This window comes from Sander vitreus, chromosome 22 (genome assembly GCF_031162955.1).
Source record: "Sander vitreus isolate 19-12246 chromosome 22, sanVit1, whole genome shotgun sequence".
Taxonomy (NCBI): domain Eukaryota; kingdom Metazoa; phylum Chordata; class Actinopteri; order Perciformes; family Percidae; genus Sander; species Sander vitreus.
In genome coordinates this window covers 20193468-20209031 of record NC_135876.1, presented here as the reverse complement: position 1 = coordinate 20209031, position 15564 = coordinate 20193468, and the positions used below count along the sequence as shown (strand labels likewise).

General features: G+C 40.0%; 1 protein-coding gene across 1 annotated transcript in view; it reads left to right on the top strand.

The window, feature by feature from the left end:
- The first annotated feature begins 435 nt into the window (after positions 1–435).
- The window catches only part of myo3a (myosin IIIA), a 62030-nt gene continuing 46901 nt past the window's right edge, over positions 436–15564 (top strand). The window contains exons 1-4 of the mRNA XM_078281267.1: positions 436–603; positions 5419–5553; positions 13549–13653; positions 13822–13921. Of these exons, the coding sequence (XP_078137393.1) occupies positions 436–603; positions 5419–5553; positions 13549–13653; positions 13822–13921 (508 nt within the window). The remainder of the gene's footprint in view (positions 604–5418; positions 5554–13548; positions 13654–13821; positions 13922–15564) is intronic.

The window sequence follows — 15564 nt, the reverse complement described above, 5'->3', positions numbered from 1 at the left end:
AACCCCCAAAATTAACCCCCAACTAGCCAGCAGCCAGTGGATTATCCTCTAGTTAAACACTTATGTGTTCCACTTTAATTCCCAAACAAACCAGCATGACAGCACTTTAAAAACTGGACAAGCCACTCATCTGGTTACACTGTACACCTAGACATGCATACAGTATGCAGTATTGTATTTAGAAGCTAAAGAATTGGAAATATGTGTGTTTTCAGAAAAGAAAAAAAATCACACATTTACGTGTGATTACCAAATAGGATATCAGGTCATCATTTTCTGTGTTCTTGTGAAAACTGGGCTTTGTATCTCCTTTATCTGCGCTCGTATGGATTAATAAGCACGAACTGCATACTGCAGGTTCTCCACCAGCTGCCACCTTTCTCTTTTCTAACAGTGACCCATCGGTTTTTCTTTCATAGGAGATCTCTTCTCAAGATGTTTCCACAACCAGGGAAATCGATTGTCTTTGACAACTTTCCAGATCCCACTGACGTCTGGGACATCATCGAGACAATTGGGAAAGGGACCTACGGAAAAGTCTACAAGGTGCTCAACAAACTTGATGGAAGTAAAGCGGCTGTAAAGATCCTTGATCCAATCCATGTAAGTTGACTTTCTGATCTGGAACATGAATAGGTTTGTTTAACCCTCCTGTTGTCCTCATATTCAAATTTGACCCATTTAAAAAAAGTTTCTATATCATAAATTTGGGTTATAAATAAATAAATAACGTGGATGGTTCCCTACAACCATTACTCTTCACAAGTAAAATAAATGATCGGTTCACTACTTTCATTGAATTTGCGTGTTTTATTCAATTTTATAGCATTTGAAAAAAAAATTATAAAAGAATGTTGAAAAAAGGGGAAAAAATGTTGAATAAAACATCAAAAACCTGGGGAAAAAACCAACAAATGTCAAAAGCACGGCAAAAAATCTGCAAAAAAAAATCGGAAAAATTGACAAAAACTTTGACATTTTTTATTTTATTTTAAATTTTGACCCAGAAAAACTACATTTGCAGGTCGACAGGAAGACAAACAAGGGTTAAATGACTTATTATACCAATTCTATTAGCGTAGTCTGAATTTCAATTTTCAATATTGTTTTATTGTCCTCACTCCATGCCATTGCACGTGTTGTTGTTGTTAGTGCTTGTTAAAGCAGCTATAAGCTTGTGGTGTGGCCACATCTTTGGTGGAGGAAGAGGGCTAACAAGTCACTATCTTGTGGCCCTATATCTGTCACATTTATAGCATCTGTATATTAGAGATTCAGACATCTACACAGATTGGATCCGGGCCTTCTATTTCTTCTCACTGTTTGTTAACTTTATAGTTTGCTTTCCGTTGTTGAGTCGGTATATTTCCTCTCAGTTACATTATATACCTTCAATTTCATTTTATTTTGTCTCTTTATATTTTATACAATATATATATAAAGTAAATGCACTATCATTTTATAAACAGCACTTTTTAGTAAAATGTGTCTGGCATTTCCAGAACATATCATGTATGTGTTTTCAGGTTTAGGTTAGTGTTTGGGAGTTGTATACTTTTTATTTTTCATTACTTGGCTACAACCCCCACAACAACCATGACGGTCTTATAAGAGTTTGTGTTCCATTACATTTTTGGCTTTTATATTGTACCCTTAGCCCATGTTTACTTTAATTAGTATCAAATCAAAATTCCTTGAGAAACATACCAGCAGTTGACAATGAAAGGGCTAGAACTAATAATCTGACTCCGCCAGATAGATTGCTTCGCATTTGCTCGGCATATCCATCTGGGAACTTTCCGTTGGAGAACTTTTGGGAAGGGGCGAAAATACTGGTTAGCTGATTGGATAAACCATCTGTCTATCACCACCTTCTTCACGACTAGCGGAGCCAGTTGATATATCAAACTTTTGCCGAAACCAGAGGGGAGAAGAGCAAAAACATCTTTTCCTCCGAGAAAAGCCTCCAGTGCCGTTTTTTTGCTCTTCTTTCAATGAAGGAATACTTTCTAATTTGGATAAAACTTGCGCGATAGCTACGCTCATCTCATCCGTGGAACAGTTGCTTCTCGTTGCGTCACACCTAAACCCGCCTCAAAACCAACGCTGATTGGTCGATCGTTTGGCGAACGGCTCCAAATTGTCTCTATCTCAAGATGCCTGACTGATCTGCGAGTGAAAAACTGGAGCTCGCGAGATCAGGATGGTCTCACGAGGCTATAGAACTAAGGCCTATCCTTCCAGAAAGGATGCAACCCTTTTACAACCATTATCTTAGCAAATTGCCTCTGATTAATTGGTCATCCTTATTGGATGTATCATGTACTCTAATCATTTTTGGCTTCTTTTGCCGCAACATACAGTTGTTGGCTGCAACATACAGTAAAAAGAGTCTTAAAGCGTAACTCTCGCCAAAAACCTAGGGTCTTTTTGTGAATTGCAAACTTTTGTTTAAAAGCACATTTAGGACAGAATCGCCACTTTTAAGATTGACCGTATTCTCGTTTTTCGGTCAAATGGCCTTTTGAATGGGAGTGCTAGGGGCACTTTTATGCTAGCCTCAAAATAGCTATTTTTAAAACACTAAGAAGGCTCGACACAACATGAAACTTTACTCGAAGTATCACCAGGGGCTCTACACCTTAACGAAATCATTGACAACATTGTTTGTGTACCCAGAGTTTACTAAAAAGAAAGGTTTTGAACAACTCACCGTAGCTCTTTTTGTTTCCGGCCGCAGCCATTTTATCAGTACCTCGTAGTTGAAAAAGGAGCCTCATATGGAGTCCGTTCATTTGCATGCAAAAGGGAAAATTAGCAACAAAATGCTTCCCCAACAACCCAGAATATCGCCTTGGATTAGGGTGGCACCAAGACCTGGGTCTTGGGTGCAGCTGTCGCTAGGGACCTGCTACACCCTGCTACGCTCTGCGATTCCCTGCAGTGTCCGGCTGCGTCCTGCTGCGTCCTACCGCGTCCACCCATGCTGTGCTGTGCCACATTACACCCCGTAACGCCCTGCTGTGCCCTACTATGACATGAACTACTACGACTACCATTGTAGTCACTCTTCCATTATCTTTATTGTGACTATTACTACCACTGTTCATCACCGTCAGACACCGCCTACCAAGAGTCTGGGTCTGCCGAGACTCTTGGTAGGTTAAAGCAGCTTATAGCTGCTTTAACAAGCACTAAAAACAACAACACGTGCAATGGCATGGAGTGAGGACAATAAAACAATATTGAAAATTGAAATTCAGACTACGCTAACAGAATTGGTCAGTGTAAAGACTTCAGAACTGGAGTGATGTGATCCACTTTCTTGGTGTTAGTGAGGACTCGAGCAGCAGCTGTCTGATTGAGTTTTTTAGGGAGACCTGTAAAGACACCGTTACAGTAGTCAAGTCTACTGAAGATAAAAGCATGGACCATAGGTCATTGAACTCCAACATGGGGACGGGGGAAAGAGTGGAGAGCGACGGATCCTCAAAGGCATCGGGGTTGGTAATGGGGTTTGAGGGGTGTTGGACGGGTGAAAAGGGGGGTTGAGATTTCTCTTCTCTGCTCTGTGGTCTCCCATAATCAAATCTTTGCTCAGGTGGGGGCTGTGGTGAATCACTGCCATGCTTTGTTATGTCTTCCCCTTGTTTAGATTCCTCTTGTCTCGTGTCCTTGGCCGAGGGAGCAGATGTGTAGCGCAGAAAGTAAAGTAGGTTAGAGGTGAACAGCTTTACTCCTGGCTTGTTAAGGAAAAGTCCATCTGCTTTAAAAAGATGTCTGCGGTCCTAGAAAATGTTAAAATTGTCAATGAACTGCAGAGAATGGATGGTACATGCAGTTGAAAGCCATTTGTTCAGCGCCAACAGTCTGCTGAATCTCTCAGTTCCTCTTCTGACTGGCGGTATAGGGCCACTGATAAACACCTTCGCGTTTAGGGAGCTGACTGTGTTCAGCAGATCCATAAATAAACACGATTCAGCACTTCAGACTGTTGCTTTACAACATCATGTGACCCTATATGCAGTATAATGTTCTTCACAGTTGGGTGTGCTGCCACGATATCCGGGATTCTTTGGGCCAAGTCAGACACCATGTCTTTGGTGTTTTTACTGCTTTTTATATCTTTTACAGCAGAGTCACCCACAATCAGAGTTTGAGGCCCAGTCGTTAGCTTTCCCTGTAGCTTTTTACTTTTTAAATTGCTTTCAGTCCTTACCGTGCTGTGTGACGATGAGACACAATCCAGGTCATCAGATGGATGTTCAAGGTCCTGCAGCAGAGGAGCAAATCTGTTCTCCACCTGCACACTCAGTTCAGTTCAATTCAGTTCAGTTTTATTTATAGTATCAAATCATAACGAGTTATCTCGAGACACTTTACAGATAGAGTAGGACTAGACCACACACTATAATTTACAAAGCCCCAACAATTACAATAATTCCCTCAAGAGCAAGCATTATCGGTAGCTATTGCAACAGTGGCGAGGAAAAACTCCCTTTCGGGAAGAAACCTCGGCAGACCCAGACTCTTGGTAGGCGGTGTCTGACGTTGCTGGTTGGGGGTGTGATGAACAGTGGTAGTAATAGTCACAATAAAGATAATGGAACAGTGACTACAATGGTAGTCGTAGTAGTTCATGTCATAGTAGGACGCAGCAGGATGCAGCCGGACACTGCAGGGAATCGCAGAGCGTAGCAGGGTGTAGCAGGTCCCTAGCGACAGCTGCACCCAAGACCCAGGTCTTGGTGCCACCCTAATCCAAGGCGATATTCTGGGTTGTTGGGGAAGCATTTTGTTGCTAATTTTCCCTTTTGCATGCAAATGAACGGACTCCATATGAGGCTCCTTTTTCAACTACGAGGTACTGATAAAATGGCTGCGGCCGGAAACAAAAAGAGCTACGGTGAGTTGTTCAAAACCTTTCTTTTTAGTAAACTCTGGGTACACAAACAATGTTGTCAATGCTTTCGTTAAGGTGTAGAGCCCCTGGCGATACTTCGAGCAAAGTTTCATGTTTTGTCGAGCCTTCTTAGTGTTTTAAAAATAACTATTTTGAGGCTAGCATAAAAGTGTCCCTAGCACTCCCATTCAAAAGGCCATTTGACCGAAAATACGGTGAATCTTAAAATTGGCAATTCCATCCTAAATATGCTTTTAAACAAAAGTTTGACTCGGGTACATTCACAAAAAGACCCTAGGTTCCATTTTGGCGAGAGTTACGCTTTAACTCTCACCAAGAAGTAAACTAAAACTATTTCTTTAATCTAGAAAGCTGATAACACCACTATTAGAGCGTTTACCTCTCTTGTTCTTTTGATATCTTTTGGCATAAAGCGCAACACAATGGTAACAAAACATGAGTTCGTAGGTGAAAAATGTGTTTTTTTTTAACTGATCTTTGTGCTTCTTTTTAAGGATATTGATGAGGAGATTGAAGCAGAGTACAACATCCTCAAAGCTCTTTCTGACCACACCAATGTTGTCAAATTCTACGGGATGTACTACAAGAAGGATGTGAAATGCGGAGACCAGTTGTGGCTCGTACTGGAGGTAGGAACACTTATTATATTTGAATAGAAAAGCCACCATATGTTTGCCACAGCCCATATATTTGTTTGAGACCTTAAATAGACCTGTGGCTGCACCGTGCAGACAAAGAGCATATAGGTGCAGATTAAAGGTCTGGTTGTAAATCACACAGCATGTCTCGCCTGGTATATGCAGCGGTGACCAAATTTGCCAAGGGATTATGTTACAGTTTAAGCCACCCTGGATAGTCTAAGAGTTTACTTATAGGCCACCTGGAGGATTCGGTCGTAGGCCAAAAACATGGATGTGTTGGGAGTGGACGTTAGCTCGCCTGACGTGGGCACCCTGCTGAGAGCAGCAGAGCAGGGATTTCTGTTTACAGGGGCTGTCGCAGTGTATTAGTTTAAACGCCTACTGTAGCAGGTAACAGGCACAAATGTATCTATCCTGTAGCTGATTTCTGTTGTTTGGATTCTGGGCAGACTATGCTAAAATGGTGGAAAGGATACATTTGTTGAGGTTGTTGGTGCACTAATATTGTATGTAACTATGCTAAATTTGTGACTGAATGCAAAATGGCCTGATTTTTTAACAAAAACATCACTGCATTTGACTTTTTTTTGCACTTGCTGACATACAGTACAGGAAAGGCTAGATGCAGGTATGAATATGTGAAAGTTCAAGGGGACCTTGCTGCTGCTTTCTTACATCTAAAAAAAGCCTCCAGCTCCCCAGCCATTTTCAAATGTCAACCTCCAGACAAACATGTAATGGAGGTCAACCTCAGAGGAGGAAAAGTGTTTGTGGGGTCCAACACGGTGGCAGTTCTGGGTTTTCTTTGCCATTTGACTTTCTGACCATGTAATTTATGTTCCTGCTATGATATATAGCAATACAAACCTGGAGACATCTGCTAAACTTGGGGAGGGTTGATAAGAAAGAATGCTGGTAAAGTGTCACAGCTATGGTGCGGAAGGTCTTTGAAGTAGTGTTTTTGAAGAATGTAACATTACATTTCTAGTTACACTGTTGTCGTGGCCCTAGGTCACCCACTCAGGCCCAGGATTAAATATCTCAACATCCAACAGTCAGATAGATATTGCTATGATGTGTTGTCCAGACAATCATGGTCGCCAGATTCCCTGAGTTGTCCTTTAGTCGCCATGAGGTTAGAATCTTCTGTTTTGAATGAAATGTCTCAAAAACTCTCGACATGACATTTAGAACAGATGCTGTATTTATGGTGCCCAGGGGATGAATCCTAAAAACTTCTCATCTAGCAGCACCAGCAGGTTGTTGTTTTTGATTCAAAGGACATCTATTGTGACAACTAAATAGAGACACATTTCACACAGGATACATTGAAAACCTTTGTGATACGTCTTTTTTTTACTGTAGCGTCATCATCAGGTCAAAATTGAAATTTGTTTTTAACTACTTTGGTTTATGACCATGTAATATATGAACTAATGTCATTCTGTTCAGCTTCAGCAGCTCTTTCTGGGTAGTGCTTCTAACCATGGTAAATATTAGCTGCCAAAAATGAGCATGTTAACATGCTGATGTATTTAGCTCAAAGCACAGCCGTGCCTAAGTTTTGAATTTGAACCACTGCTTTGGATAACGCAAACATTTAAATTCTTTTATGGAGTAATTAAAAAAGTATATCAACCGAAAACATTGCATGAACATTGCATAAGCTGATTAAAAACAGTTCCTCAGCCCATGAACAGCCCACCTACCCTTTCAAAAGTCATCAGGAAAATGTACTTAAAGTATAACAAGTAAAAGTAAACATCCTCCCATTTTAGAAACTGGAAACAATCAAAACAGTTCTGTGTTTAATGGTCTAATCATTTCAGCTGGACATGTAGGCCGTTATATTGTTGGGTAGTTTAATTTATAATAAAACATTGTATTTTATAAACTGCATGTGTTTTGTCTGCAAAAATCTTAATTTGTAAAGTAACTAGTAACTAAAGCTGCAGGTGAATATATTGGAGTAAAAAGTACAATATTTCTCTCTGAAATGTAGCGGAGTAGAAGTAGAAAGTGGCATGAAAAAAAGACTCAAGTAAAGTACAACTACCTCAAATTTGTACCTTTAGTACAGTACTTGAGTTAATGTACTTTCCAGTTTTTTAGTTACATTCCACCACTGTGGTTCTGTCTTCCTTTATCAGGTACAGCAGTGCTTGAACAGAGTGTTCATATTTCTGTAATCCAAGCTCAGTGGTTTTGCATCAACAGCAGCAGTGTTATGCTAACCCAGTAGATAGTTTTCACCTCTCCAGCTTGTGTTTCTTTCCCTTTTCATCGCTCTCTTTCCTCCTGACCTTTGCAGAGGACCCTGCAATTACTTTGCTCGGATATCAAGTACAATCTAAGATGTGGAATAATCAGACCACAAACTGCATGTAGGAACACAAAGACCCTTATCTGATAACATAGTTCTTATTTTCCACTGTAGTGATTGTTAGTTTTAGTATCATGGTGTTTTGATCGGTCCGGAGGATTCAATTATTTTGAGTAAAAATACAAATCTGGTGTTAGGGGAGTTCACTCAGCTTTGCTACTTTGTTTACTCCCTGTTTCCTCCTTGGTTTGCATTTCCATTTTCATAATTTCCCTTGCAAAAATCTGTAGCCAGCAGTCTAAATCTGGTGGCTAATCCTGAGGCTGAAATCACTGCCTGACAGTTTAGGAAGTGGCTGTGTGGGGCTGTTTGTGTATGCATGTGTGTGCGCTCTGAAGTAGATGCACATGGCTTTTTTTGTGAAGAGACAGGAAAGCTGGCAGCGAGGCGGTCATTCACCATGGTTACTGTCCCTTTCTAAACTGTAATTTTCCATCCTTTAGCTCTGCTGAGAAGAGCCTTTTTCTGCCCAGCACTGACAGCAGATCGCTCATTATGAATAGAATACATACAAATTGCATCCTTTACTTTGTTAGCCCCTCATTGGGGTCTGCAAGCTTTTGGCTTTGCCTCTGTAGTGTGCACCTTTTATGTTAGCGGATGTGGGCAGAGATGAGCAAGCTTTCATGTATGGCGGTTTAATTCTGCTCCCAGAGAGCTCAAACGTACTTCAAAGATAGCGAGGATGGGGCGGCTTTTATTCTCTAATTGGAAATAAAAACCTGATTTGGATGTGTATTTCATTTGTGAGCTCCCATGTTTCACCCAAAGATCCTGCTAAATAAAGGTCGATGATTAGTACAACCTTTAAAAGCTTCTTAAAGATGTATCTGATCTTCCATTATGCAAAAATAAAATATAATGCTAAATTTAACTGCATTATTCTGTGCCTATATTTCATTTGAAGTTCTAGCTTAAAATGGTTGTTTACAGAATGTAAACACTAGTTTTTACTACTGCTGCCTTGTTACTACTGCTTCCTTGTTACTACCATTGGTAATAATGCTAGTTGTGGCAGACAATAACTAGAGAGTAACTATTACAGCTGATGTTTACATTTGGCCAAAAGCTGTTGATCTCTTCTGTGAAACATTGCTTTCGTGATAACTTTGACTTCTCAGAACACCGTGTGCTACATGTGTGAGAGGAAACTCCGGACTATCTTGGGACCTGATTCCTCGAACATTGATTGAAGTTCCTATGCAAAAACGGCTATAGAGCCTTGAAGTGCCATAGCACAGACACATTTTAAATTCTGCATCAGGATGCTGTAAAGGGGTTCGGAACTGATGTACATCTCCTCAAACATCTATGTATCTCTGCAAATATTTAAAAAAAAGTAAGGGGCTTATCACTAGGAAATGGAAGAAGTAACTGGGCATGAAGGGCTTTTATCAGGACCAAATTGCACTGGCGATTTATGAGTTTTCCCTGCAGAGATGGAAGAACTTGTCAAACTGTCTCTGTAGCACTATATTAAACATCAGCATTTGTGGTAGAGTGGCTGAAAGGAATCATTCCTGAATAACAAGCCATATGACAGCACACCCAGAGTCCATCTAAACCAGAGACACTGATTTTTTTGTCTACCCTTTTGTCCATCCTCCCTTATTGTACCACATTGCCTTTTTTTCTGACACCTTCCGAAAGTCAAAAATAAACCCCTGTGACTAGTCCTTCTCTCGCACCCCAACCTCTACAGTCATTAATTGACAATTAGGTTTAAAATGTTATTCCTTGTATAGACTTCAATGCCAGAAAGTAGACACCTAAGCTGCAGTATTTTGCTCGTGTAAATGATAAGCCCACAGTAACAATAGGAGTGTTTTCTCTGCAGATGATCCAGCGTGTAACACACAGAAACACACGCAAGTATTCAGCGCTGCAGACATGATGCAACTCCATACGTCCAATTAACTGGCAGTAAAGAAATATAGGTTTATATTTGCAGGGAAACTTTCATCAAAGATAGTTGACTAAAAAGTCAGCACTGTGTTTTAACGCCCACTCTGGTTTCTCCTCACTGGGTCAGGGGGAAGCCCTGTTTGTTTCATCTTTACGTTCGTTTCATCCACTTCTTTTACACATCTTTGATCGACTACTTTCATTTACATGACTAAACAAGCACCTGACCTCATTTGTAATGGAGAATATCCCACTCGGTATTCAGTTTATTCAGTTTTATCTTTGAAAATTGGTAGTTCTGTGAAACTCACGTGATGTTGAAGATGAAGATGCCAGACATGGGTCTTAACAGACCTTTTATATGAATAGTTTGTCTTCAGACTGTGAGCAAAGCTGTGGTGGAAAATATTTATGATGTTGTAGCAATAATAGAGTTATAAGTCTAATTGTTGCAATATGGAGGTTTTTAACAACAATTTTGCAGCCTATATTTGGGATAATATATTACTATTATATATTATATTAAGTATGGGAATGGCAACCAGTGGAATTGGTGTTGATTTTCCTTTTGAAACATTATTTTCCTTTATGGGGATGTCTTGTTGGCAGCTGGCAGTTAAAACCAAATCTTAAAGGAAATCATGGTGGTGGCTTTATAATGAAGGTCCATATTTAACATTAAAGGCTACATTTTTTTAACATGGAGTGGGAATTTTGACCTAAAATTAATCTGATGTTTTAAGGTGACCTATTTGACTTTTTTTTTTAAAACTGGACTTAACGGATTAAGCTGTTATTTCTTCAGCTGTTTTGTATATCCACATTGACTTTTACAATCACCATCATAATGGGAATTAGTCTTTTGTTTCGTCTATGTTGTGATTGTGGAGAACATAGATTTAAATCAAACCAGGTCTGAAGTTTCTTATGTCGTTTCCACTCTGCGGAGGTTTAAGTCTTCACCACATGCCGAATAATTAATGTTGATGTCGAGCATCACTTTCTAAAAGTGGGCACTGTCGTTTAGGTGAGAGCGCTAACGTTTAGCGCTGCTAAGTCTAGAGCACCGGACCTCTCATTAATATGGATATGTCTGTCTGCCCCGTGTAATTTAATGATGACAGGTGATATGGCATCAGTGATGTGGACTGACGTCAGGCGCGGCTCATTGTCAGAGCGCTGTGCTGTCTGCGAAAGTCTCGGAGGTATTCTCTGCTTAACTGCAGTTTGTCTGCACGTCTGAAAGCGGAGTGAAGGGGTGATTAAGCTCCCCATGTGGCAGCTGAGATGCATGCCATCCATCCTGCAACAGATCTCTGGGCTCCTGATGGAGAGGTAGATTGATAGGCAGATAGAAAACGGACACGAAACACGGCAGTGAAAACTTATGCCCCTGCTTAGTCAAGGTCAGAGACTTGCATCACTCTCAGCATCTAGTGCATGGAAGGATTGCTGAAGGGGTCTACCTGAGTGCTAATGAGGCCCCTAGGCTAGAGTTTCTGTTTAATGTGAACATTTCTTGTTGTAAAGTCAATCAAACAATAGATATATAGATGTGCAAATAGATACAAAACTACCACAAAGAGAAATCATCACAAAGAGACACAAAACTACTACAAAGAGAAACAGAATTACCACAAAGAGACTCAAACGACTACAAATAGATGCAAAATGACAATAATCCATCTATGATCTGTGCCAACAAAGAAAAGGAACAACAAAGTCATGATGCATTTTAGTGCCTTTTGAAATCAGTTATAGCTGAAACGATTAACAGAATGTATATAATTCAATTAGATATAATCGTTTGTCATTTATTTAGGCATAAATGCAAAAATGCCAAACATTTGCTAAGTCCAGCCTGTCAAATGTGTGGGTTTGCTGCCTTTATCTGTTTTCTGTCATTTTAAATGAAATCTTAAATTTTTTTTCATGTTTCAGACTGTTGTTTGGACAAAATAAGAAATTCGAGGACGTCACAATGGGAAATTGTGACCAAGATTTTTCAGTATTTTCGGACAGTTTATAGACTGAACAATTAGCCAAAAAAATCAATAGACTAATCAGTAATGACAATAATATGTATTTGCATCCCAAAAATCCACTAAATGAGTGGTTTATTCTTTAAAAGGGGTTCACTGTAAGTTGTAAGTGGAAGAAGCAATTTATAGCTTCCTGTGGTTAGCTCAATTAGCGGCAGTAAGTAGCTTAGAAATAATTTGGCAAAAATGTGCAAAGGCAATCAAGCCCTGTGGGTGGAAGCATAATGAAATGACAAAATGGTTCCCTATTTGGAGATTTGGGCCCACAACTGCACATTTAATGTCTGTGTTATGATGCTACTATTGTACGAGTCAGCACTTCTTTTCTTAGGATTTCAGGGAAAGATATTCATATAGTAATAATACATCATGTTTCTATCTATTGCCATTATGCAATGTTTTTGTCAAAATATATTAGGTAACATTTCCCCGACCATTTTAGGGATGTAAATATTGCATCGTAAGCCCCATGCTGCGCTGTGGTGTACAATACCTTGTCATTTTGAATGTGAATTGAAAAAGTGTATAGTTGTGTTAATGCTGTGGTGTACAAGTTATTTATTAGCACCCTTTTTCCTGATACATGCTGCATAATCTCTTTAGCACGATCGCTGCAGGGGACTGATTCTTATCCTAAATAACCACACACCACTGCATGTCTATTGCCTGATTAAGCTTTCAGTTTACAAGTGCGGGAAATTAGTGTAATTATACAAGAACAAGTGTTTAATACATAAAAAGGTTCGAGGATGGAAATTTCCTGTCTAACACGAAATTTTTTCATTTTTTTTTCAGTTAGGGCTAAAGATGTGAGTTGAAATGCAAAAATATTCACAAGTCATACTAAATGGAAAAAGAGGCATTTTTATGTTTAATACATCTGCAAATGACATCTTTTAAAACACTGTGTTCATGTGCATAATCTACCATTTCTGTTCACTCGCAGCCCCCAGCACTGTGAGGGACATCTTCAACCTTTTTATTTTCTATACACCTCTGGCATCTCCCAAAGAAAGGCCCCTATTAAGGGTTATTATTGTTGCCAAGGCAACCTACTGGGTAATTTTCTGTAATTTTCAAAGAGCTATTGAGGGTTGAGTCAATGTACTCTAAAGAAAACACATATAAACACACGAAATCAAACTTGTATTCGTATGAGAAGGAGAAAGTGTCCATGCTGATTTGAATCTTGGTACGCTCTGTTTCCAGGTTGAAATGCTGTCCTATAAATGGTGTGTAAAAATTATGATATAAATGTTGCCATTGTCTGAAAACATAAGAGGATGTTCTTGATTTGAAGATGATTTAATGCATGCTTAATATTTACCCTGCTTAGTCATCACAGTGTAGATTAAAGCCTGCGCACAAAATGTACATTCTCCTGGTGGACACGATTTTCCCCTCTTGCTAAGCTGCCTCAGAAAGATAAGCTGCTAAAGACTGACAGAATTACTTCCAGCATCTCTTTACCAACTGTGCAATCTTCTGATTAAAACAGTTTCATCCTCTGCTGTTTCTCCGTGTGAAATTCTGAATCTTTTTTTCAGATGCCCCAGATTTCAGCAAACTGTATAGGCTCACCGATAAGTGCTGACTCATGTTGAGTTTTTGCATTTCATTATTCTCTTTTCTTTGTGGGTTTTTCCATTGTAGCTCTGTAACGGCGGCTCTGTGACAGATCTGGCTAAAGGCATGCTGAAGAGAGGAGACCGAATGGATGAAGCCATTATTGCCTACATCTTGCACGAGGCCCTCATGGTAAGTCTGGCCTTTTGAATGTGCACGAGGGGAGACAATGATGTGCTGTAGAGCTCAGTAGAACAACCTCCCACTGAATACATTGCTTCAATTAAAGGAGCTTAAACGGGATCATTTTGAAAGCAGGTGCTTGTCAGAATAAGCTGTCTACCTCTTTTTTTTTCACAGGGCCTCCAGCACCTGCACGTCAACAAAACCATCCACCGCGATGTCAAAGGCAATAACATCCTGCTGACGACACATGCAGGGGTCAAACTCGTGGATTTTGGTACGCAATATGTTTCTATTTGCTTTAACGCCATGTCTTTTTTTTGTACTATCCTCCTCTAATCAGTGGAAATCATGTTATGGCTCTATTTAACAGAAGAGGGTCAAATCCATTACCTTCAGCCGCTTGCCAAATAAATTGTGCCACTAATTAGTTTCCTTGAGAGGTTGGAATACGTTTACACAACCCGACAAGGTGGCAGACGATTATACTTTTCCATCACTACCTATCTTTTACATTCTCCGGCAGACAGCAGCGGACATTGTTTCTATTCACTCTGTGTTTTGCACTGATGTGCTTTTGGGTTTTCTTAACCAAATGAGGCACTCAGAGCAGCACAACAATAGTTCTTGGATTGAAGGCTCATGATAGGCAAAGTGATTCTGACTATTTCCAGGGGATGACTCACCCCTGTTTTCTTCAGGGGCTGAAAAACCAGCTGCCTGTTTTCATTACAAATAAAATCCCCGCTCAACATGTGTGTAGGTTTGCATTTAGTCTGCTAATTGTGGGCTTTTCTTAAAAGCCTTTTTCTAACCGTGAAGCACAAAGTGCACACAGTTCTTATATTAGGAGGAGGAGCGGGGGGGGAGGGGGGGGGGGGTTAATGGATTTACTCAAATGATGTGAATGTGAAGTAGCTCATATGGAGCAGGGCCACTGTTCTTCCTCCTCCTCACAAGGTTGTCAGAGATTCTCAACACCTGTTTATTGCAACCGTTTTGAAGCCTTGAGGTCTTTAGGAATTAAAAAGTTAGAGCTAACCTAACCCTAATCCCAACTGTGCTTTCCAAAACATCTTCCAAAAAATGTTTAGTGATGTCTACATCTGGTGATAAGTGCTCCATCCTGGTTTCTGCTGTTCTCTATTCTTGTGATATTTTTGGTATTTTAATGGTCAACAGCGCAAACATTTGTTTAATGGGCCTTTTTTAACTGCACAATTAAAATGTCTTTGATAGCATTTTTTTTTACAGGCTAGCACATGGTCCTTAAAGGAACACTGGGACTTTAGCTTATTCACCGTATCCCCCAGAGTTAGATAAGTCCATACATACCCTTCTCATCTCCGTGCGTGTCGTAACTCTGTCTGACGCACCCACCGCTAGCTGCCTATGGGTATGTATGGGCTTATCTAACTCTGGGGGATACGGTGAATAAGCTAAAGTACCAATAAGTCGGCGTGTTCCTTTTAAAGTAACTCTAAAGATACAAATGACTATGGCAAATAAGATATATGTACCAGCAGGAGAAAATATCTTAACATCTAAAACTAAACCTCACTCCTGACCCTCCTGACAATAACTAAAGCCTGGCTCTTTTTTTTATTGCATTTAATGTCTAATTTCAGTTTAAACATAGTCCCACATTTGCCAGACCTATCTCCACAGCGCTGCAGAGGAGGGTCTGGCTAGTCCATGCAGCATTCCGGGTTGGGAGAGAAACGTGCTCTGGTTTATTGGCATTTCTTTAAACCAATCACAAAATCGCCTGGGGAAGGAACTTGTTTTGGTGAAACACGTGCACGTAAGGAGGCAAGCTCTGGAATTAAAATGGCTGTTGAGTGTGTGATGAGAATTTTAGTCAAAGAAAAGAGAAATATAATTTGATTGTCGGTTCTAGTTCGGAGGATGTTTCCCGAA